At 55.3% G+C, this 22,021-nt stretch overlaps 3 protein-coding genes across 7 annotated transcripts; 1 reads left to right on the top strand and 2 right to left on the bottom strand.

Annotated features, from left to right (window-relative positions):
- Nucleotides 1-53: 53 nt before the first annotated feature.
- Nucleotides 54-6,159, bottom strand: LOC147217044 (small ubiquitin-related modifier 2-like). The gene is made up of 4 exons (XM_086176038.1): nt 6,009-6,159; nt 5,106-5,237; nt 2,352-2,423; nt 54-711 (listed from the first exon to the last, which is right to left on the bottom strand). The coding sequence occupies exons 1-4, from the start codon at nt 6,027-6,029 to the stop codon at nt 649-651; spliced, it is 288 nt and encodes a 95-aa protein (XP_086032164.1). The 5' UTR covers nt 6,030-6,159; the 3' UTR covers nt 54-648.
- A 573-nt stretch (nt 6,160-6,732) lies between these two features.
- On the top strand, nt 6,733-13,413 carry nup85 (nucleoporin 85). Its single transcript, XM_086176032.1, has 19 exons — nt 6,733-6,940; nt 8,108-8,198; nt 8,282-8,438; nt 8,529-8,599; nt 8,688-8,731; nt 9,089-9,158; nt 9,521-9,642; nt 9,718-9,852; nt 10,296-10,418; nt 10,677-10,808; nt 10,880-10,986; nt 11,069-11,152; nt 11,247-11,312; nt 11,430-11,581; nt 11,657-11,774; nt 11,879-11,979; nt 12,371-12,522; nt 12,817-12,906; nt 13,243-13,413. Exons 1-19 carry the CDS (start codon nt 6,908-6,910, stop codon nt 13,339-13,341), a joined length of 1,947 nt encoding a protein of 648 aa, XP_086032158.1. The 5' UTR covers nt 6,733-6,907; the 3' UTR covers nt 13,342-13,413.
- A 58-nt stretch (nt 13,414-13,471) lies between these two features.
- gga3b (golgi associated, gamma adaptin ear containing, ARF binding protein 3b) lies at nt 13,472-22,006 on the bottom strand. 5 transcript variants are annotated; one of them, XM_086176029.1, is made up of 17 exons: nt 21,943-21,987; nt 19,686-19,770; nt 19,539-19,614; nt 19,360-19,458; nt 19,162-19,285; nt 18,982-19,085; nt 18,727-18,807; nt 18,467-18,604; nt 18,300-18,381; nt 18,036-18,149; nt 17,724-17,948; nt 17,448-17,530; nt 17,235-17,365; nt 16,746-17,002; nt 16,494-16,663; nt 15,252-15,362; nt 13,472-15,129 (listed from the first exon to the last, which is right to left on the bottom strand). In XM_086176029.1, the coding sequence occupies exons 1-17, from the start codon at nt 21,980-21,982 to the stop codon at nt 15,019-15,021; spliced, it is 2,031 nt and encodes a 676-aa protein (XP_086032155.1). In that variant the 5' UTR covers nt 21,983-21,987; the 3' UTR covers nt 13,472-15,018. The 5 variants fall into 5 exon arrangements, with proteins under 5 accessions (XP_086032155.1, XP_086032154.1, XP_086032157.1 ...); XM_086176028.1 differs by lacking the exon at nt 21,943-21,987 and having other exon boundaries at nt 19,686-20,112; XM_086176031.1 differs by having other exon boundaries at nt 14,686-15,129; nt 17,724-18,149; nt 21,943-22,006.
- Nucleotides 22,007-22,021: the final 15 nt, after the last annotated feature.

The raw sequence follows: 22,021 nt of genomic DNA on the forward strand, positions 1-22,021 counted from the left end.
GCCTCCTGCGGCTGCTGCTTCTCTAGCGATCAACCACACCACATGAGTGAAAGTTTGGAAAAAGACAATAGCTTTATTTTGACAGGCATCTTAATAGACAATACAGATGTTCCTCCGCAACATCTCCATCGGCTTCCCAAAATTTTGAAGTTTGGTCTAGGTAAATTGTTAAAAGTTTCTTTTTTTTTTTCTTTTCTACACACGTACTACAATATAAAATGTATAAAATCAAATATTTTTTTCAGGAAAAAAAAAAGAAGATCCCAAACTAGGTATACTGTTTGATAAGTGATGCCAAGGCCCAAAGCAGGACACGTTCAAACCAATGACATTTGGTGTGTTCCACCTGTTGACCCCCCACTGTACCACCGGTCCAATTGTCTGCAACATTCAAAGCAGCCCTTCCAAGTGGGAGCGATATCGCGTGACGACAGCATGAACAAACAAAACCTGATCTGGATGCGGTGTATGTACAAATACAGAAGTAATGGGCAATAATTAAAATACTGTACAGCAGTTATGTGAGGGAGGGAAATTACAACTCCTTCTGTTGAGACAATGGGACAAGTTGCAAAGAAGCAGCTCTGTGTGTCACAGGCCGGGAAGGTCGGTTCCGGAGAGCAGGAAAGTGGTGAAGCATGTCGCCGATTAAATAAGGCCTCCCGTCTGTTGCTGAAACACGTCGATTGTATCTTCGTCTTCCATTTCCAGCTGTCGAGAGAGAAAAAAACAACAATGAATGGAAGAGGAATTTTGTACAGCCTCTAATGTCCGGCCCAACATTTTGAGAGATAACTTGATTTGGATTTACTTTCAGACCCACGGGAATGTGCAGAACATCGTGTCTTCTCTGCAGCAGGTGCCCTATATTAGCATCTGTTAGCGGTGTGAGTTTGGAAACTCGTGATGAGAACTCACAACGGCTGCGTTCCACAACACGTCAGCCACTAGCATGGAAACGGCTGCTTCCCGACGCCGACACTGAATACAGCCGCGCTGTTCCCACTCGGACGCTTCAAAACGTCCGCCTCGAAAAGGTTCCGGTTGGTTTGACGAGCTCTCTCGCCGCATCCTTTTTGAAATGGGACCCGAATCGGACGACACGCCCCTGGCAGGGCGCACGTCTACCAGAAGAACTCTCCGACACCGCCGACGTTTTTCATCTGCACTTAGCTTTTTCAGATCAGTGCCAGCACTTTTCCCTGGCAACCTCACCGTCCCTGTTGTCATCTTCAGACATTTGTCAAACCCAGAGTCAGAGAAGTGCGGCACCTCCCCGCCCCTCAGCACCACTGATGTAGTGAACCGACGATGATGAAAATTAAAATGTTAATAATAATAATAATGGTAATCCTCCCCTGTTTGTGAGGGAGTCGCAGCCACTCTGCTGCAGACATTTGCGTTGCTGTGAGGTGTGTGTCAGTATCTCTCTCTCTCTGCACTGGAACGGCTACAAGTAGAGTTATTTCACTTCACGAAGGCGCTCCACGGCCAGGCTGGAAATGAACCGTTTTCAAGAGAGTAATCTGTTTTATACAGAAAAACCCCTCTAAGTAGAAGAAATGCGCCGCTCTGCCGGCCCTGGTGGAGCAGAGCGGACAATACCGTCTCATTCAGCGCAGAGGATCAGATCTTGATGAACTTTGTTTTAGCCTGTTCAAATCTTTTAAGATATGCACAGGGTCCGGCGCTGACCCAGATAACCTGAGGATCAGCTCAGCTCAGCGGTTCACGCTCTGAGACCGACCGGATTATAGAAGAACTTTTCACTCGGGCCGCCATGAAGTGGGCGACGAATCGGACGGCGGTGTCGGAAGGGTGAAGTCAGGCGGCAGTTTGACGATCGGACGTAAACTGCGTCCGGCCACGGGCGTTATTCCCGTGCGCACGAGACACAACATTGAGTGTATCAAGTGCACCGCTGCCGTTGCGGGATTCAAATGAGGGTCAATGAAATAAAGAGATTCAAATCGTCTTCTGACGGACCGATTAGCACGATTCAACGCTCGTCAACCGCGGCTAAACGGCACGGGCCTCACACTCCAGGCTGTGCACATCTTTGAGGATGTGAAACCTGTTTACTCCGTGACGTTTTCTCAACGCCCGCTTGCCATCGTCCGTGGTTCGGAGGCCGATATCAGAAGTTGCGATTAGCTTTTCCACGGAGAGGCGTTGAGAAGAACCTGTGAAAGATCCGCCTCGGACTCAACGCGAGCGCCGCAAAGGCGTCCACGCAGGCCACGATGCTCGCGGATCGGATCTTTTTAAGTATGTCAAGGCAGAGGTTGTGGCGCTATGAAACGCCTCTTTCTTTCCAGAGACAGCGAGCAGCCGTAGCGTCCCATACGTACCTGCGATGGCGTGTCTGTCTCATTTATTGGCTGTCCATCAAATCTGAACCTGATTTGCCTCATCGACAGTCCCTGGAGAAACAAAGAGGAGAAGAAGATGAAGCTCCCGCATACAGGTGGCCGTCCCTGAGAGGACTCGCAGGGACACAAGGAGCGGAATCACGGTGAAACAACAATGCAAAGTGAAAGCCAGGCTCCAGTGGCGATGACCTTTACTGAGTTTAAACAGAATGAGACAGGGATGAGGTGGAATCCATCAGATCACAGCTGTTTTACACACAGCTGCTGTCAGGACCTGCAAACATTCAACGGCAATGTTATTCAAGAAGAGGGCCATTAAAATATTGTTATGAGGTGATCAGGTTGCTGTGTTTCATGTGGCAGAGGACATTACAGAAGGGATTTGCATTCAGGTGCTTCTTAGTTCAGGCAGAAGCAGGCGGGAGGTCTGGAAGCCCTCTGAGATACACATGACGTCGGCATTGGGTTTCCAGTCCTCCAGAGTTCAACCTGCCTTCGACTTTCAAATGAAGAGCACCGTGAGACGTGGTGTCCATCATAACCTTTTTTCTTTTCATGTAGTCGAGTCAAAACAAAACGTGTTCGGTCCCATCCTGGAAACACGGCCGGGGTGGATCCATTTCAAAGACTCACCCAGGCCACGAACCCATGATTAAAGGGGCTGAGGTGCTTCCTCTCCCAACGTCTGACGCCGCGGACCAGACTGCCGAGGAGGAGCCGACGTGACACCGAGCGTGGTTACGACTGAGACCGCGGGGGGCCGACAGGGAGGCCTGGTGACGGGCGGCCGACGCTTCAGTGTGTGCTGATGTGGAGGGACGTGTGAACCGCTTTTAGCATGATGCTGCCTTTGTGAGCCCTTTGACAACGAGACAGAGCCCCTCCTCTGGAGACGCTGCGCCGCCGAGCGCACGTCCGTCCCAATAAAAGTGAAACGTACTGATTTCAATCCCAGGTATAATCAAAATAATGATCATTTATTCTTCATCAACCCCTCGTGGGGAGATAGGTTCTCTGCAACGAGGCCATGCCGGATGAACCGTGAGCTGTAGGCTGCAGGGGAGCAGCGAGGGCTTCGGCGTGTCGCTCATCAACACCAGGACACAGCAGGAGGAGCCGGGAATCCAACCGGGAAAGTTCGGTTCCAGAGACGTCGGCTCGACCTCCTGAGCCACGCCGCCCCTGTGCTCCGGCAGGCGGGGTTCGGCCACGGCAGCCATGAGGGGGTGTTTGAGCGGTGAAACGTGCGCGATCCAAACTGGACCACTTCCTGGGCACAAGTACGATAAGAGGGAAAGACCGAGAATGGACGCTTTCATTTGAGGCCTTCCACTAACTGTTTCCATATGCCGTGCTGTGCGGCTGGAAACCCTCGGCCCCCGACGCCCGGCTTTTCACATCTGTGAAGAGGCCACTCCGGTCGCTGCTACACCGACCGAAAGGGCTCCTGGTCGATGAGGGCTCTGGTCAAGATCAATGTATTAAACGCCTTTTCCGTCGGCGTTTAACGTGAACCGAGGTCTTTGTCCGGCTGTCTCTATATGATCCACCTAATGGGAAACACGGCGGCAGCTCGGGATGCATGTGGAGATCTCACGGAGGAAACCATTGCTGACGAATGAAAACACGGCAGAGAAAAAGCCCTGACTGGGAAAACCTTCAAACACCACGACGGTCCAGGAGAGGACTCTGTGAAAGCACAAAACAAAAGAGGAGATCGCACCTTCTCCCACGTGGAGGGGGAACGTTCCCCTACGGATGTGACACCTCCAGAAGCAAACCGAGGAGTTACGAGGACAACCGGGAGGAAACGAGTCCAACTCGGCAGGTTGACCCTCTCAGGGAAGACCAAGCGGAAGGCCAGCAAAAAGATGCACCCGTGGAAACTCTGAGGGATAGAAAAGCCCGGTCTGATGCTTGAAGAAGACCTGTCCACTGCTGGGATGAAACCCAGCACGGCCAGAGGTCAGGTTTGAGAGGAGAGCTGTCTGGAGAAGGAGAGGTTCCACATCATCTGTCAAACATGGCGGAGGAGGTGTGACACACGGTGACGTTGACCTGGTGTTGTTGGACGCCGTTACCGCCTGGAGAGGCGGGGCAGACTGAGGCGACCGCGGCGGGAACCCCTGGTCAGATTCAGCAAAGTGCTGGATTCCAACCCCAAACCGACCACCAAGCGACTCCAACGTTTCTCCAGGCACAGATCCGGGCTGTTGGTCTACGGCCGGGTCGCTCAACCCACCTCCTGATGTTCTGGGACTGCGGTTGTGGGCAAAGGCCCGCTCATCGCTCTGATGGTCCGCAAGTGAAAACTGCAAGCTAGAATTCCTAAATGCTTGGATTTGCTCTGCCAAAGATGGTGTTGGTGACATCTTAAGACGGCAACTACTTTGACGCGTCAGGCCCGGGAACCAACATGTTATCAATTACGAGAGTAACTTGTGCATTACATCCAGTTGTAGCGTCAGATCTTGTTCCTCAGAGCTGGTTGTCACAAACTGCACTTCTTCAATCGCCGAGTCAAACACGTGACTCTGTTTCAGATCTCCTGCTGTGAGGAGGCAGTGAGATTAACGTGAAGACTTTCCCGAGGACTAATATCAAGTATGTACATCAGTAATGATGTTTGTAAGGTGCACCCAGTCCAGGGAATGAGGCTTGTAATACGACAAGCTGTTTCTGTTTCTGTGTGTGTGTGTGTGTGTGTGTGTGTGTGTGTGTGCGCGCGCCAACCTGTCTCTCGCAGTAGGCCTTCATGAGTTTGATGAGCGGTGTGTGTCTTTTGATCTTGAACTGCACAACAGATCCATCCTGACCTGCGACCTTCAGGTTTATGTGTTCGTTGTTCTCTGTCTTTACGGCCTCCTGGTTGGAAGACAGACCGGGAAACGAGGTTTAGCAATAGCATATTAGCATGCAGGGAGCAAAGCTAGCTATAAACAATTAATGTAAGCCAGCGCGTTTCTTACCGGCCCATTGCCCCTCGGGGACAAATAAAGTTTTTCTGATTCTGATTGATAGTACGCAACATCTAATGTCCAGAGATGATGAGGATGTTGATGACGATGACCTCTTCTACAATCTTCAGATTGTAGTTTGGCTAAATGTGACGATCATTTCACTGCACCCAAATCTATCTTAGTGCTGCTCATTTGGTGTCTGGCATCTTAAAGATGCTTTCAGATGTTTGAGCGTGAATAAAGTTATCAGAGCGTTGAACACAGCAGGACTCCTGTGACTGGATGGAGAGGATGGGATTCACATCAGAACCTCCGTCAGTGCACGGAGACCAACAACTAAACACGGCGTGAGGGGAGGACGAGGAGATGGAAGAGGAGGAGGAGGAAGAAGAGGAGGAGAGGAAGGAGGAGGAAGAGGAGAAGGAGAAGGAGGAGGAGGAGGAGGAGAACGAGGAGGAGCGGCTGCGGGAGCAGAGGGCGCTCTGCGCGCTCGTCGATGCGCGCCCCCGCACCTTCCGGTCCGCCTGAGTCGGTCGTCGGTCTCGGCGGGAGTTCCGGACCAGGCCGCGACTTGGAGAAGGCGACTCCGTGCCCGCGGAGACCCCCGCGCTTCCCGCGACCCCCTCGGACGCTCGGCGGGTGACGCGCAGCCCGCGGCGCGGCGGCGTGCACTCACCTTGGGTTTCTCATCAGCCATGGTCACTCTTTTGGCGCTTCTCTACGCTGCCACACAAAGAACACGAGTGCGCGCACGTCCGCGTCCCCGCCGACGTTGTCCGGGCCGAGCGTGCGCGGGCACGCGTCGGCACGCGTCGCTGTGATTGGCCGCGGCGGGTCACGAGGGCGGAGGCGCAGTCGCGCCGTGGGCGGGAGAGTCTCCATGCGCGCCACCGAGGCGCTCGCCGATGCGCGTGAACGCGCGCCGGGTTGTTTTCCCCCTCTTTGTTGTCGGAGGCCGCGAGGGGGCCCCGACGACTTCACCTCACCCCACGTCCACCCACGCCACCCACGCCTTCCCCCATCGCCCCGTTTCACCCCACGGCGGTGGCGCGACCTCACCGACCGCTTCACCCGCCGCGGACTTCACTTCCGGGTCCGCGTTTCTCCGGCGCCAAGGTTCATTTTTGGACAGGCGGCCGTGCCGACGGGAGCCGCGCCGCTCACGTCGCCTAGAAAATAAAAAATAAAGCTGGAGAAATAAATGGCGTTAAAACACCAGGACCGGCGAGCGGAGAGAAACCGTCGCCCGGTATCGAATGACCGGCCGCGTCGATGCGGCGCCGGAGCCTTGAGTTCCCGGCGAGCAACGCGTCGACGCATCTGGCGAAGAAGCTGAATATCAGCCGTGGATTTTCGTGAGATATTTGCGTGGAAAGGATGCGATCGAGTGGAAAAACAGGCGCACGGATGGGCAGCCTCTCCGTGACGTCACGGGGCGCCCGGGGGTCCTTCCGCCGAGCGCCAACACGGAACACTCACAGCACCGCACCGCGCCGAACCGCACCGCACCGCCGGCCGGAGGCCAGGACTACCGGAACACGCCCGGCATTTTCCACGCAATAATATCGTGTCCCGATGGAGGAGGTGGACGTGGACCCGGCGGTCACCGTGAGTTACCGCCAGCGTTCCTCCGAAGGCTTTGTGTCCCTGAACATGTTTGCTAACATGCTAGCCGGATCTCCCGCCGCCGCCCGTGCACATCAACCCAGCAGCCGTGGTTGAAGATGACATTAGGACCTGGACCGAGAGCAGAGAACAGGTGGAGGAACATCTAGAGAGGTGGAGGTATGCTCTGGAGAGGAGAGGAAGGAAGGTTTGCCGCAGCAAGATAGAGGATATGTGTGTGAATGAGAGGAACCCGGTTGGAAAGCTGAGGATACAGGGAGTGGAGATCGAGAAGCTGGAGGATCTCAGCTACTTGGGGTCAACAGTCCAGAGTGTGGAAAAGAGGTGAAGAGACGGGTCCAAGTGGGTTGCAGTGGGTGGAGAAAAGTGTCAGGGGAAGGAAGAGATGACAGGAAAGGAAAGGAAAGGTGGAGGAGACAGTGGTGAGACCAGAGATGCTGGATGGACTAGAAACAGTGACAACGACCAAAAGACAGCAGGCAGAGCTGGAGGTGGCAGAGATGAAGATGTTGAGGTTCTCTTTGGGAGTGACCAGGATGGAAAGGATCAGGAATGAGTCCATCAGAGGGATGACACATGGTAGATGATTTGGAGAGAAGGTCAGAGGTGGTTGGGTCATGGACAGAGGAGGGAGAGTGAAGATATAGGTAGACGGATACTGGAATTGGAGGTCTAGAGGAAGAACAAGGAGAAGATGGATGGATGTGATGAGAGGATATTAAGGTTGTGGAGTGAGAGAGGAGGATCCAGAGAATAGAGTGAGATGGAGAAGATGGATTCACCGTGGAGACCCTGAAGGGAAAAGACCAAAGAAAGAGAAGAAGATATATTTAAATATATACATATAATGCAAGAAGATAAAATACAGAGGGTTGCGTCAGGAAGGGCATCCAGCGTAAAACTTTTGCCCAAATCAAACATAATAACCAGGAGGTTGATTCGCTGTGGCGACCCCTGAAGGGAAAAGCTGAGAGGAGAAGAAGAAGAAGCAGAAGCAGAAGATGAAGAAGAAGAAGACGACACTGGCTGTAGCCTCTTGACCGGGACTGTTTACTTCAAGTTACTTCTTCAAGTTACTGGAACTGTCAGTGCCAGATGTGCCAGTTGTAATATCTACGTTATGTAATGACATCTGTCCTCCACCTCCAGAACATCCCTGCCGCCGGTGCGGGGAAACATCTGGGGTTTGCCTGGGGTCCAGGGGACATCCTTGTCTTTGAGACCCTGTACAAAGATCCAGGTGCGTTGAAACCCCTGACAGTTTTTCCCGCCCCCCTTGTGTGCTCGTCTCGTTTACCTCACGCCTGCGCCTCCCGTCTCCAGGCGCTTCGGGACCAGGATCTCCTTTCATCCACGAGGTCAGGAAAGACGAGGACATTTGCTCGCCCATTTTACGCAAACTCTTCAACGAGTCGCACCACATCTTCGTTGGCCTGCAGACCCTCCGAGAAGATGCCCCCAGCAGGAACAAGAGACCCCAGTGAGGCTTCAGTACCTGCCGCCAAACCTCGTTGGGATGCACCTCGAGCGGCCGCACTAACAGTGATTTTGCACAACCTTTTTCTTCTAGGTACGCCAGCATCAGTAAAAACTACAGATCGGTAATACGAGCCTGCATGGCGGAGCTTCAACAGGCGGCAGGTCGGCATGTTTCGATTCATTTTTTAAAATTTTATATAGTTACCCTGACTTCATCTGAGTCAAATTTGATGTTCTGTTTCGCATGCAGTTTCTACAAAAGATGCCAAACTGTCCACGCAGTACGGAAATCAGGTTTGTACCATTTCATCCAACATGGAGAATCGACCGGTGGATGACCGAGAGGCCGTGTGTGTGTTAGTGCCCGTCCGATTCACCGCATCACGAAGTAGAAGGGGGAGCGCTGAGGGACGCCGCTTTGGGCAGTCTTCAGTCTTCAGTCTTCACAAAGCACCTCCTACCATTTCTATCTGAACGGATCCAAAGCATTCCAAGAAACAGAAATGTTTTGGGATGTTTTTTTTTTTGTAACTTAGGAGACCGGACCCCTAAAGTGACACCTGTCAGTGGACGCAGCCCATACCGATCTGTCGCCTACGGCGAAGCGAAGGTGTTTGACGGTGTGACTCAACCTTTGCTTTGTCGTGGCAGGTGTCCATTCTGCTGGCCATAGAGCTGATCTGGAACCTGTGCGAAGTGCTGTTCATCAACGCTGCTCCCGGTCAGTACGAAGCTTCACCCGGTTACACGAATGGACATTAAGTTCAGTATGTTATGAAACGTGGGAGTTTCCGACATCCGTGTGAGAGGCGTGTCCCAGACCGCTGTATACGTACCAATAAAGTACCCCGAATTCCCTCGGCTCTTTTCAAGTCCAATGGAAAAAATCCAGGAGTAAATTCCTTTAAAGATCTAAACCAGTAGTCGGCAGGACGTGATCTTGGTCAGGCCGGAGGAAGGAACGCTTTTGTGTAAAGTAGCCCAGCTGTTATTGGGACAAAACCAAACGTGTCAGAATCGTGTTGTGGATTCCTCCGATATCTCCTCCTCAATTAATGGTAAACTGGCTTGGCGCTTCCTCAGCCGGCGCCCTGTTGCTCCATCTCCTGGACTGGATCAGATTGCACAAGGCCGACGTGGACGAGAAGGCCAGAGAGGTGCTGCAGAGCGAGAGCCCCGCAGAGCATCCGGACTACTGGGACGTGGTAGGTGTCTTGCCAGCACGCGGCCGGCCGGCCGGCCGGCCGGAGCTCTCGGCTAAAAGGCTTTCTGCCCCGCAGGTGGTGAATTACGTGCTGCAGGGGAGTTTGGAGGAAGCCAGGCAGATGCTGGTGAAGCAGGCCACCCTGCAGCCTGCTGCCAGGAAAAGCTACAGGCTGATGGACGCCCTGCTCAGCAAGATGCCCTTCTACAATGTGAGCCAAAAGGCTTCTGTTGTGCGTCTTCATCCTGAAGCCGCGCTGTGTTTATTTCACCGTTGGCTTGCCAAGAATTGCTCGTCTTCACCGATGACGACTCAGTCACGACCGCTCACGACGGATGATCAGCCATTCCAGGCACACGGCTATTTTTTGCATGTTGTTGGGTCGTTCTGCTCGATTCCACGGTCGACTCGGCGCGTATGAACGAATTAACGAACGGCTCGCTTGCCAGAAATCAGGCCGTCCGCTGCCTTTTTTTTTTTTAATTAAGTTTTAAGCGTTTGCCCGAGCGGCATTCGAGGCCGTCCGTGTCTCGGGTGTTGGGCCTTCTTTCCCGGCCCTCCTCCCGTTACTCATGTAACGAGCAACAAAGCATCGGTTGGGGTCGAGCTCGCCGAGCGGCGGCGCTCATCTGCTGTTGTGTTGTAACCCTGTAGCCGGCCGGCACCCAGACCCTGACGGAGTTCGACGTGAAGTGGAAACACTGGCATGAGGAAGTGGACCAGTGCCTTCAGGACAACTCCTTTGCCAGCAACAAACATTTGGAGCTCATCTGTAAGGTCAGTGACCCCCTGGCCTTTCTGAGCCAGCTTGGCATCGGTCTACTTCCTACGGACGCCTCACGCTCCGCCGCCGCCGTCCTCGCTGCTCTACTGCTGGCTGCGTTATGAGCAGGTCTGTCCAAAGCCGATCTCGAGGTGGCCCCATCTTGGCGGATCTCAACCGGCACCGCCTGGATCCGAATCCGAATTCTTTGATGATGCCCCAGGGGAAAATGGCTTGATCCTGCTTGATCCTGAGTGTTCCTCTTCTGTCAGATCCTGGTGGGGGATGAAGACACTTTACTGCAGCACAAAGACCTGCTGGGCACCTGGTACCACTTCCTGGTCACCAGACTGCTCTTCTGTCACCCCACAGTCAAACCCACGGAGCTGCACTACTACGCCCAGGTACCGGGCGCGTCTCGACGGCGATGCTCGCCGCCGCCTCCCGCCGGCTAACGTGTGACGTCTCTCTGCAGTCCTGCACGACCATGTTCCTGGACTCCAGGAGCGTCCCCGAGCCGCTGGACAGCATCCTGCTGGCGGCCTTCGAGTTCGACATTCACCAGGTGATCAAGGACTGCAGGTGAAGGCTTCTGCATCCGGACACGTCTCGACATGCGCCCGGTGTTTGCAGGGATTCATGTCTTCCTTGTGTGCTTCTCCAGCATCGCCCTCAACAACTGGTGGTTTGTGGCCCACCTGACAGATCTCCTGGACCACTGCAAACTCCTCCAGTCTCACAACCTACAGTAAGGACTCCGCCGCCGCCGCTCTTTTTGTTCCGGGCCGACGAGACGTGCAAACGAGAAGCGTTGAGCCTTTTCCCCGATCCGTTGTGTTCAGCTTCGGCTCCAACCTGAGAGAGTTCCTGCTGCTGGAGTACGCCTCGGGGCTCTTCACCCATCACAGGTATGGAATTCCGCCCGATTCGCCCGTCGGTCCGCGGCTTTCCGATCCGAAGTTCGTTTCCTCCAAGCGTCCGCGTCCCGTGATGAGGTTTCTGCTTCTGTCTCACGCGCCGCCCAGCCTGTGGCGCCTGGCGGTGGACTACTTCGACCACTGCCCGGAGTTCGGCCGCGTCTACCTGGAGCTGCAGATGGAGCGCATCCCTTTAGAGACCGAGTGCAAAGCCCTCAAGGTGCTTCGGATCTGTGAGCAAAGGCAGATGTCGGAGCAAGGTGAGCTTTCCTTCCCCGCTCGGCTCTGGCGCGCCGATAAAGGCGTCGGTTTCACGGCGACGCTTCTTTTTCTAGTGCGAAGTATCTGTAAGATCATGGCCATGCGCGCTCTGAGGAACGACCGGCTGGGCTCCGCCCTCTCCTGGAGCATCAGGGCCAAAGACGCCGGGTTTGCCACGTTAATCTCAGAGAGGTACGCTCGCCTTGAAAGCCCCCCGAGCCGGCCGCTCCGTCCACTGTCCGCTCCAGGACCCGGGCTCTGCTCGAGGCTCTGCTCAACAAGTCTTTGTGTTGTAGGTTTCTACAAGATTACAGCAGCAAAGGCACCTTCACTGATCTGGACCTCATAGACAACCTGGGCCCGGCCATGCTGCTCAGCGACAGGCTCACCTTCCTCGGTACACACACACACACGCACGCACGCACACACACACAGACAGATAAATAAAGCTACGTGCTGCTCGATGTAAGGACGTGATGGCTTTCACTGGAAGAAGAGTTCTGACTCCCACCAGAGGAAGAAAGGTGGTTTCCTGTGAGCGCATAGATTTTAAAGTGTGGAGAGTTTGAGCTCCCTGGGAGTGTTGGTGGCGTTCAAGTACCTGACGGGGCTCCTGAGAATCCCAGCCCTCGCGGTCGACCGGCGACTTTCTGTGCGGCGGAGAGAGGGAACGGTTACGATATAAGTGGGCGAATGCAGAAACAGGAGCCTCCGGCCCTGAGCGGGGGAACCCCAGGGGGTCGGAGTGGACCGCCAGGAGCCGCAGCCTGAAACTGTCCCTTCTCCAGGGAAGTACCGCGAGTTCCACAAACTGTACGGCGAGAAGCGCTTCAGGGAGGCCGCCAAGCTGCTTCTGTCCCTGCTGAAGGCCAAGATCGCCCCCAGGAGCTTCTGGATGACGCTGCTGACCGACGCCCTGCCCATGCTGGAGCAGAAGGAGGTGTGTTTGTATTTCTGTTTTGGGTGCGCGTCACGGATATTGATTTAGTCTCGGACGAGAAAACAAAGAGGGAATCTTTGCTCAGCACGCGCCTCCGTCTGACCCTGAAGTGACCCTGAAGCTCTGCTGCTGCTCCCAAGATTCTGATACACAATCATGACAAGTGTTAAAAGTAAATATTTGAATAGCTGCTGCTTTTGGATGGAAGTGTTGAGATCCTGATGGTGTTTGAGTTGATTGTCAAAGTGCAGATGTGCTGCGTCCACCCTGAGGCTGTGTGTCCTCCGCTGTCAGGTCATCTTCTCCGCAGAGCAGACGTACGAGCTGATGGCCTGTTTGGAGGAGCTGACCTCGCCTTTCAGCGTCAAAGGAAAAGCGACGCAGGCAAGCATCTCCTCGCGGCCGTAACCCTGCTGGAGAGCCTCTCCGTCTGGAGATACTCGCTCACCAACAACATCTCAATCCAAGCGCTTGCCAAAGTTAAAGATACAACTGAAAAAACATCAACACAATTTACTGTTTGATTATCTGTGAACAAACTTCAGCTGCAAGCACCTCAGTGGGGCCCAGCAGGGCAGAGGAAGCTTCCTCAAGTTCTTTCTGTAGAAAATCCGCCACAGTAAAAATCTTAAGTCCGCGTCGTTGGATGAGTAGTTTAGTGAGTGGTGACGCTCAGCGGCTCGTCTTCCACGCCTCTCACAAGAGCGTTTGTCATTGCAGGAGGAAGACCTGGAGGAGACCAAGGTGGAGCTCCTCAGACTGGCTCTGGCCAGGAACCTGGCCATGGCCATCGTCAACGAGGGGACGCTCAAGTTGTAAAGCGCTTCTCCCGCAAAGCTCTTTGGCATTTCCGTGTATATATTTTTCAATTAAATGAGATGTTTGATAAAAGCTTTCCTCTAAGCTTCTCTTCTCTCCTGCGTACGGCTCCTGGAGTCAAACACAGTGAAGCCACGGGGACAATATTTATTTCATGCAGCTCGCACACGCGCAACAAAGAAAATATGTTATGTACGGACTGAACGCTCGCTCAGGCTGTGCACGAGTGTCTGTACAAACACTGTAACAGGCACGTTACACACAAACTCACACCTGTAAATCCAATAAGAAGGGGAACGGGGGTAGAATGGACTGGAAAGAGGACGTCGTTCACGGTCGTTTCACTTCCACTGCTGCAAAAAGCAATGAGCTGTGCTTCAGGACGCGCTGCGTTGCACACTTTCACTGGAATCCCCACCTTTCGTTTGATACAGTGACTCACCGATAAAACCAAAAATAATAAAAACAACTTTGTCTTCTAAATGATAGAAAAATACAGACACTCTTGACTGTAAACTAAAATCTGACACTCCTGAAAACATTTTTCAAATAAATTAAAAGACCAGTAATAATGACGAAATGAAACCTTAAAGTGCTCGTTTCCTCGGTCTTTGTTCAGCACGTTGACGTGCGCAGCCTTGGTGTCACCGTGCGTCCAGAGGGACCTGCTCACAGGCAAACCAGTGGAGGTGCAGAAGGGAACCCTAATGATTGCCATCCAAACGTTCCTCACACGTGACCCCGGCGCCGGCGCGACCCGGGTCTCGCCGGACGACTCGGCCGACGGGCGACTTCCTGCGACGTGACATTTTCAAGAAGCTTTGGATGGCAGCGGTTTGCCCGGAACACAAACACGCCTCCTTCCTTTTAACAACCTCGTCAGCGTTTGTTCTACGCCTGCACACCTCGTGCACTCCCTTGGTGCGAGTCGGCCCTGACTCTGCCACCAGCTCAAGATGGCCGGCCTTTCACGAAAATGTCGGCGCACCGTCTCGCGGTCGGCGCTCCTCCTGCGCGGCAGCCTTTAATGAACACTTTAATGGACAAATCCATGTTGGCGCTACGGCGACCGATAAAAGATCTCCGGCGTGCCACGGCAGGTCACGGGCGGATGCACGGTAACACCGGCTGCGAACTCGAGATACGCACAAGATTCCTGGAAACGTAAAATAAAGTCTGAAAAACAATCCGATCAAATAGCAAACGGCTATTCGTGATCTCGGCTCGCGATTCCTCGAGAGAAAGCGACCCGATGACATTTCCGGGTAAATTCAAGTATGTTCGTTCTGCAAGGCTCATCCTTGGACAGAAAGCCAACTACGTCTAAGGTGAACCCCTGGGAGAGCAGGGTCAGGGTGCAGTCTGTCTGGTCCACGGGAGGCCGAGCAGCGCCCGCGAGGGGCGTGCTCATGTCTGGCGTGTCGATGGTTGAAGTAACGTTGGCCTACAAACACGGCTGTTAGCTTTCCGGTGTGTGTCGTGAGTTTGCTAGCTGTTAGCGGGAATGTATACAAGCACTGTTTCATTCAAACCTTTAGTATCCGCCGCCCCGCCTCGCACCGCCGGGAACCAACAACAACTACGAGGGTCGGAGGGCTGAAGGGTTGTCGCTGCAGAGGGGCGGCGGAGACGGTCCGCCTTCCTCTCGTCCTGGAATGGGGGCGAGGACGCTTGCCGCTATAGATGGCCCCAGGTCTCTGGCGGGGGGAAGCTGTCCACCTCTCCGATCTCGTTGCAAAGACGATCTCCGAGGGTGAAGCCCAGCTTGTAGCGCAGTCTCACCTTCTCCTGTGAAGGTGCACAGACAGGACCTTTAGGTGGGGGCGGACACGGCGGCCCTCACCGGCTCTCACCGGCCCTCACCGACCCTCACCGACCCTCAACCCCCCCGAGCCTCTGCGGTCACTCGCCTTGGTGGGGTTTGCCAGCAGCATGACCTGGGTGATGGACGCCGGGGGCAGGATGGGGTTGAACGGCGCCAGTTCTGCTCCTGACGGCGGCTGCAGCTTCACCTTCATGGACTGGCAGAGGATGACAGGAGGCAGGATGAGCCCCTCACAGACGGAGGGAAGTTCAGACATTAGAACCCCGCAGATCAATATTTTCCACTGAAGGTATAGAAACACTTTGCAGTATCTGGATAGTGCAAGCAGGGCACCACATGTGGGAAGGAGTCCACGGGTCGTGACGTCCGGAGACAAACCTCCAGACGCTCACCTTTTGAAATAAACTCAGCAGCAAACCATCGGCGCCGTCAGGTGTCAGGTGTTATTGCCAGCCGTGAAAGGTAAAGGCTGCTCGGACCTCGAGGACACAGACCCGGACCCACATCCAGCGGCTTTGCATTAAGAGTAGGAACTCTGAGGATTGCAGTTTCTACAGCATCTATTCCATCATAAACCCAACCTGGCCTTTTCTTTGAGGAAAAGAGGAACAAGGAGAGACTTTTTCGGATCACCTGGTCTAAAAGGGAGCTGACAGCTTGTCCGTTTAGGTTTTGAAAGGAAATCAGCAAAGCCTCCATAAACACGGCGTCTCATGAATTACCGTCATTTCCGGCCCATAAGCCGCAACTTTTCCCACATGCCTTGAACACTGCGGCTCAACCAACGACGCGGCTGATTTATGGATGTTTTATTGCTAGACGAGCTTCACGCCACCAAAACATTTAGCCTCGTCAAGTCAGACCGGTGAAATGACCGTGAAATTCTGTGAAACGGTTTTAGTGCGCAGGAGGACGACCGAGACAGCCATCGGCCGGAGGAGGACGAGCAGGGATGGAAGATGGATGGATAGATGGACATTTTCTTGTCTTATTTATTATGAATGTTCAGAAATAAGCATTTCCAGGAGATATTTGTGGATGTTAGCGGTATGTATTTAATTAAAAAAAGGAAAGTTTGTGTGTAAATATCTCATGTAACAATGTGCGACACCTGCAGCTTCCAGACAAGTGCGGCCTATACGTGTGCACGTTAGTTATCTTTAGCAGGTGCGGCTTATACTCAGATGCACTCAATAGAAGGGATGATACATCAGCCTGGCGTCTCACCGGCGCAGAGTGGCTTCGTCGTCATAGAGCTCATTTCCCGACCCGTGGCCGGCGGAGGCCACCTCGCACGCTGCCGGGCACAGGTGAAGGAGTTCCCTACCTTGGGTACGGCGGCCTGCAGCAACACGCCGTGCACGGGCAGAGGAGCCGTGTTGAGCATGGACACGACCATGACCAGGACGTCGGGCCTGCCGGGGGGGCAGTCGGAGGCGAAGTTGAGCAGCACGCGGACGCCGTCCTTGTCGTAGGCCGTGACGGGCAGCACTTTGCCTGAGGGAGTCGGACACAGGCGTGAGAGCCCGGCCGTGCACGAGACCGCCCCCCCCCGCCGTGCGCGTTCGCCCGCTCTTACTGGGTCGAATGGACTCCGGAGGCACGTGCACGTTGTTCAGCGAGACGTCGGCCCTGGCCGGGCTGCCCTGCGGGGAGGCTCCGCAGGGGGACAGGGAGCGGAGCAGCGGGCTGCCCGAACCCGAGCCCAGGCTCTGGGCCCTGCCGTGCGGGAGGGCGGGGGAGCCGGGCGGCGCGCACCGGAGGAGGACGGCCGAGGAAGGGGGTCCCGCCGCCGACGGCCCGAAGCTGCCTCCTCCCACCGCCGGACCGCACAAACTACAAACCACAACAACAGCAGAGCGTTCCTCAAGGAAATGGTGTTTCTGCAAAGCCTCCGGGCCAGACAGCGCAGCGTTCTGACGTTCTGACGTTCTGACGTTCACACGGAGCCGTCCGTAAGGCAGCACCCGGAACGGCCGGACTCGTTTACATCTGCCGAGCGCTTTTCAAAAAGACAGGAGCCTCCAGCTGCAGGCGGGCCTGTCCGGGCGGCGGCGCAAGTTCCTACCTCTTGCCGTCTGGGAAGCCCATGGCGGCCAGGTCCCGGAGGCCGTGCCCGGCGACGGCCGGGTCAGCAGGGGGCACCGCGGGTCCCGCACAGGTGGACGTCCCAAACACACCCGGGGCGGACAGGGGGGCCTGGGCAGGAGACCGGGAGAGGAGGGCTTCGGCCTCTTGCGTTGCACTCGGACCGCGCGAGGAGTGAAATCAGTAGATGTACCTGCCGGGAGGTCCGCTGGCCGAGGGCTTCGGTCAGCGCGGGTCCGGCCCGGCTGGCGGCGGAGGAGGGAGGGTCGCTCAGCCCTGCAGGAAACACGGCTGTCAGTCCGGGGAGGGCGAACACCGGCGTGAACACGCAGCGGGACCGTCACCGAGCGTCAGCGGGAACGCCGGATGCTCCGAAGCAAAATACTTACGACACGACAGAGCGACGCGACACAACTGGTTCGACGGAGAAGATGAGGGATGACCTGAAGACGAGGGTGCGAAAGCGTACCGAGACACAGCAGCTCGTCGTCCAGGAGGGACACGGCCTCGGCGGCCTTGTCCGGCGGGGGGTGTCTGGGGCTGCCGCCCTGCGAGCCGCCCTGACGCTTGGGAGGCGGCGGCAGCGCAGGGATGGGGGACTCCTTGCGGCCGACGGGGAGGGGGGCCGAGGACGGCGGCGGAGGGGGGGCCGGAGCGTCCAGGACGGCGAGGTCTATCAAGGTGTCGGTGGCGTCTGCGGGGAACAAAGCGGGGACGAGGTCTTCTGCAAATGAACGACCGGTCTGAGATCTACCGGGCTTCGGATCTCCGGGTGTCTGACCGCTCTCGGCCGCACGCCGCTCCTCGCTGTCACCGTTCACCGGCAGACCCTCCACAACCCTCTTGTAGGAGTTGATGACCCTGGAGAGATCGTCGCTGGCCTGCAGGATGTCGCCTGAGGAGTCAAAGGACGGGCTATTTAGATTTCACACACACACACACACACACACACACACACACACACACACACACACACACACACACACACACACACACACACACACGCACGCACGCGCACACACACACACACACACACACACACAACCTAAACTGGTGTCATTGTCCTCTGCCTCAGTGGCCATCTTGAAAGCAGCTCGCCTCAGCTTGTCACATCGCTCGTAGAGTTCCTGTGAAAGAAGGCCCAGGTTTTTATGGACTCGTTCTTTTTCCCGCAGGAAACACACGTGCGCGTGCGCGTGCCCGCACACACACCTTGATGATCTCCTTGTCCGACTCGCTGGAGCTGTCCTTGTTATAGTGGGACAGCATCTCGGCCAGCAGCTTGACGTTGATGCTGACCTCCTCCAGGGTGTTTATACGCTTCGAGACCTTCTGCACCCGCGCCTCATCCTGGAGAAACCAATCACACACAGCGAGGCTCCAGACCAGAACCAGATCCCGGCGCCTGGGAGTCACGCTGAGCTCCAGGTGTAGCTGGAGGGACAGTTTTCCCCTCTGGACAGATCTCTCACCTCTTTCACCATGTTTTTGATTAATCTGTTGGCTTCTTGGAGGTCCTCTGGATTTTTGCTGCGGAGAAGCTCAGCCAGCAGCTTCAAACGCGCACACACACACACACACACACACACACACACACACACACACACACACACACACACACACACACACACACACACACACACACACAAAGACATACAGACAGACACACCATGTATCAATGGATTAGTTAAAGACATGAAGCAGTGAGAGTGTGAGCTCTTCCTCACCCTGCCCATGTCCTCGTTGTCGAAGACGGGGTGCTTGGGCCGGCTGGGGGGCGAGGGGACCAGCGTCCTGTCGGGGGGAAGCTCCGGGTCACGTGTCACCAGGCCTGGCCGGGAGAGAGCCAGACCACAAGCCTTGGTTTCATGCGAACCGGCACGGCGCGCCGGCGCTCGTCCACGTACCCTGTCGTCGCAGGGTTTGGTAGGCTTCGCCGATCTTGGCCTCGTTGGGGAAAGCGACGGTCCAGCTGTACAGCATCTCCACGATCTTCAGCTTGACCTTCTCGGACGAGGCGTCGCCCATGTACTGGGCGGGAGAGAGAGGCGGGTTGAGGAGCGGCTCCGGCGAGATGAGCCTCGGCCCGCCGGGAGTCGGCTCACCTTTGGGGACACCACTTTGATCAGCTCGTTGAGAAACCTGTACTTTCCCACTTCGTTGTGGAACCTTCTCCCGCAGTTCTTCATGCATGCCTCCAACACCTGCTGACACAAGGAAAGCCTGAGAAGGTTTGCCGGAAGACGCGCGACGAGAGAGGGGGATGCGCGTCGACGCTTGTTACCGTCAGAGCCTGCAGGGCCTCCCATTCCTGCAGCGAGTGGATCTTATGGACGAGCAGCGGCACAGCTATCTGAGGACTACCACAGGAATTCTCAGATGACGGTCTTTGTGTCTCTCAGAGAGCATAACGCAGAGATCTCACACGTACCCCTCCAGCTCCTTGTTGATCTGGTCACAGAAGCCGATGATGTACTCCCAGTCCTCCTGTCTGTTCGTCGGATGAGTGGCTTTATCTGTAATGGACCGGACACAAAGCGGCTCGCTCGGTACGACGTTTGAACGCGTCGGGCCGTCGACGCTCGTTCCCGTTTGCCCGTCTTGATGGAAACGGCGCCCGGCCTCGGTGCGTCCGTGACCCCGTTTCCCAGTGGAAACTGCATTGTTCGCCTTCCTGACTGACTGCGGCCTCTCAGAGGAGGCGCTTCGCTCAATCTCTTCATTTCCAAACTCCTCCATAAGCAAAAGGACTTTTTTCTTCCCCAATATTCTTTCACCCTGTTGCTGTTCTTGGTTTCGCAAAACGCACAAACCACCCTCAACGGTAGCGTCTTTCAAACAAGTGCAAGTACACTGCTCAAAAAAATAAAGGGAACACTTAAAAAACACATCCTAGATCTAAATGAATGAAATATTCTTATGAAATACTTTGCTCTTTACACAGTTGAATGTGCTGACAACAAAATCACACAAAAATAATCAATGGAAATCAACTGTATCAACCCATGGAGGTCTGGATTAGGAATCACACTCCAAATTAAAGTGTAAAAACAAACTCCAGGCTGATCCAGGCTTGATGTAATGTCCTTAAAACAAGTCCAAATGAATGTGTGTTGCTTCCTGAGTGGACACTATGATTTCACACAAGTGGGATTGACTTGGAGTTACATTGTGTTGTTCAAGTGTGCCCTTTATTTTTTTGAGCAGTATATTTAGAGATAACTCATGTGGAAGGCACGCTGCTCACGGAAAGGTAAGGATACGTGGCTTCGGGGTGAATTTCGGTCGAAGCGCGCGGCGCAGATTTCCTCCTCTTGAACGCTTCATTGGAACGAAAGCCGGCAGCAGCTTTGGTGGGAACGGACCAATAACTGTCCACCCGGACATGAGCGTCGACGACCGTTTGACGACGACGAAGCTCATGCTGAAGTGCAGGGTCCACGCTGCCCGAGGAGCGGAGGGACCGGCCTCTGCGGGGGGCAACATGGCCGGGTTCTATTGCTGCCGTTGGGGTAGTTTGGGCTCGACACTGTGAAGGGCAGCTCTGCACTGACCGGCACGCCTGCCCGGACTGGAACGGCGGGCTGACCGACGCACGGCGCTCTCACGATGTCTCCGGCGGCCATCATTTCCGCTCGCCTTGAATCCGCTTTCATCGGAGGCCACGAGACGCCACAAGACGTCCACTTCCAGGCCTTTCTGAGACTCTTCCGGTCTCTGTGTCTCGGTTGCGACCTGCTCGTGACACCGACGCCACCAAGAACATCCCGTCTGAAGCCTGGCAACGGCGCCGTGACCCGTCGTTAGTTGTCGTCTTGGTCTCGCGATGTCAAAACGTGAGCAGTGCAGTCGAGCGGACAGTGAGATGTTGGGTGGATCGAACACCCGCTGAGGCCCGTCTGCTCCCGGTCAGAACAACGGCCTCGGCGTTGGAAAGTTTAGAGGAGGTTAAATTCAGTTCACCTGCCAAGATTACAATGCACTTTGGCTTCATCCCGAAATTTCACCCGAAAGCCGATGATCCCGAAGGTTCCAGTGAGCGGTGAGTTTTGTTTGGTGGTGAATTAAATCACTATTTCTCGGTGTCAACATTAGGGAGGCGTCATGAGACAGTGTTTAAAGCTTATTGCAAAACGACCAAGGAGGCTAGAAGGAAGACCTGTTGCTGAGCAGCTTCACCGGTCAGAACAGGCAAAGCCTCTAACGACCTATTTTGCTTTGGGCTTTTAGTTCCCTGTTCTTTTGTATTATTTGCTGTTATTTCGCGTTTTTCTCGCTGTGATGCTGCGCCTGTGATTCGTGTTTATGCTAGCAGGAGCCCCATCACACGGCAACTCTTTGCAGAACGGCTCATTTCTAAGGTTTTCACCGAAACGTCAAATATCTGACGGCAGCCAGGCCCGTCGGCCTTCACCGGTCCGGTGTCGCTCCCCGTCCGCCGTCCTGCGGCGGGCAGCGGCCGGCGGGCGGCGGGGAGCGGCGGCCCGGCGGCGGCGGCGGGGAGCGGCAACCCGCCCCCGGCCGGGCCCGGACCGACACGGCCGGCGGAGCGGCTCTCCGCCCGCGCCGGACAACCGGCCGTTCCACCTCGGAGGCGGCGGGTCCGCGGAGCCGTCGCCCGGCCGGCATGTTTCTCCGCTCGGTCATATTAGGGGAGGAATCGACAAAACGCAGGCAGAATCACTCACTGAGCCAGGACTCCAGCGACTCCCCTTCCTGGTACGCCATCGCACTGCAGGCATCGCGAGAAGACGCGAGAAGACGCGA

The sequence above is a fragment of the Fistularia commersonii genome, chromosome 28, assembly GCF_037954325.1.
Source record: "Fistularia commersonii isolate RoL2024-O1a breed Wild chromosome 28, RoL_Fcom_v1.0, whole genome shotgun sequence".
Lineage (NCBI taxonomy): Eukaryota > Metazoa > Chordata > Actinopteri > Syngnathiformes > Fistulariidae > Fistularia > Fistularia commersonii.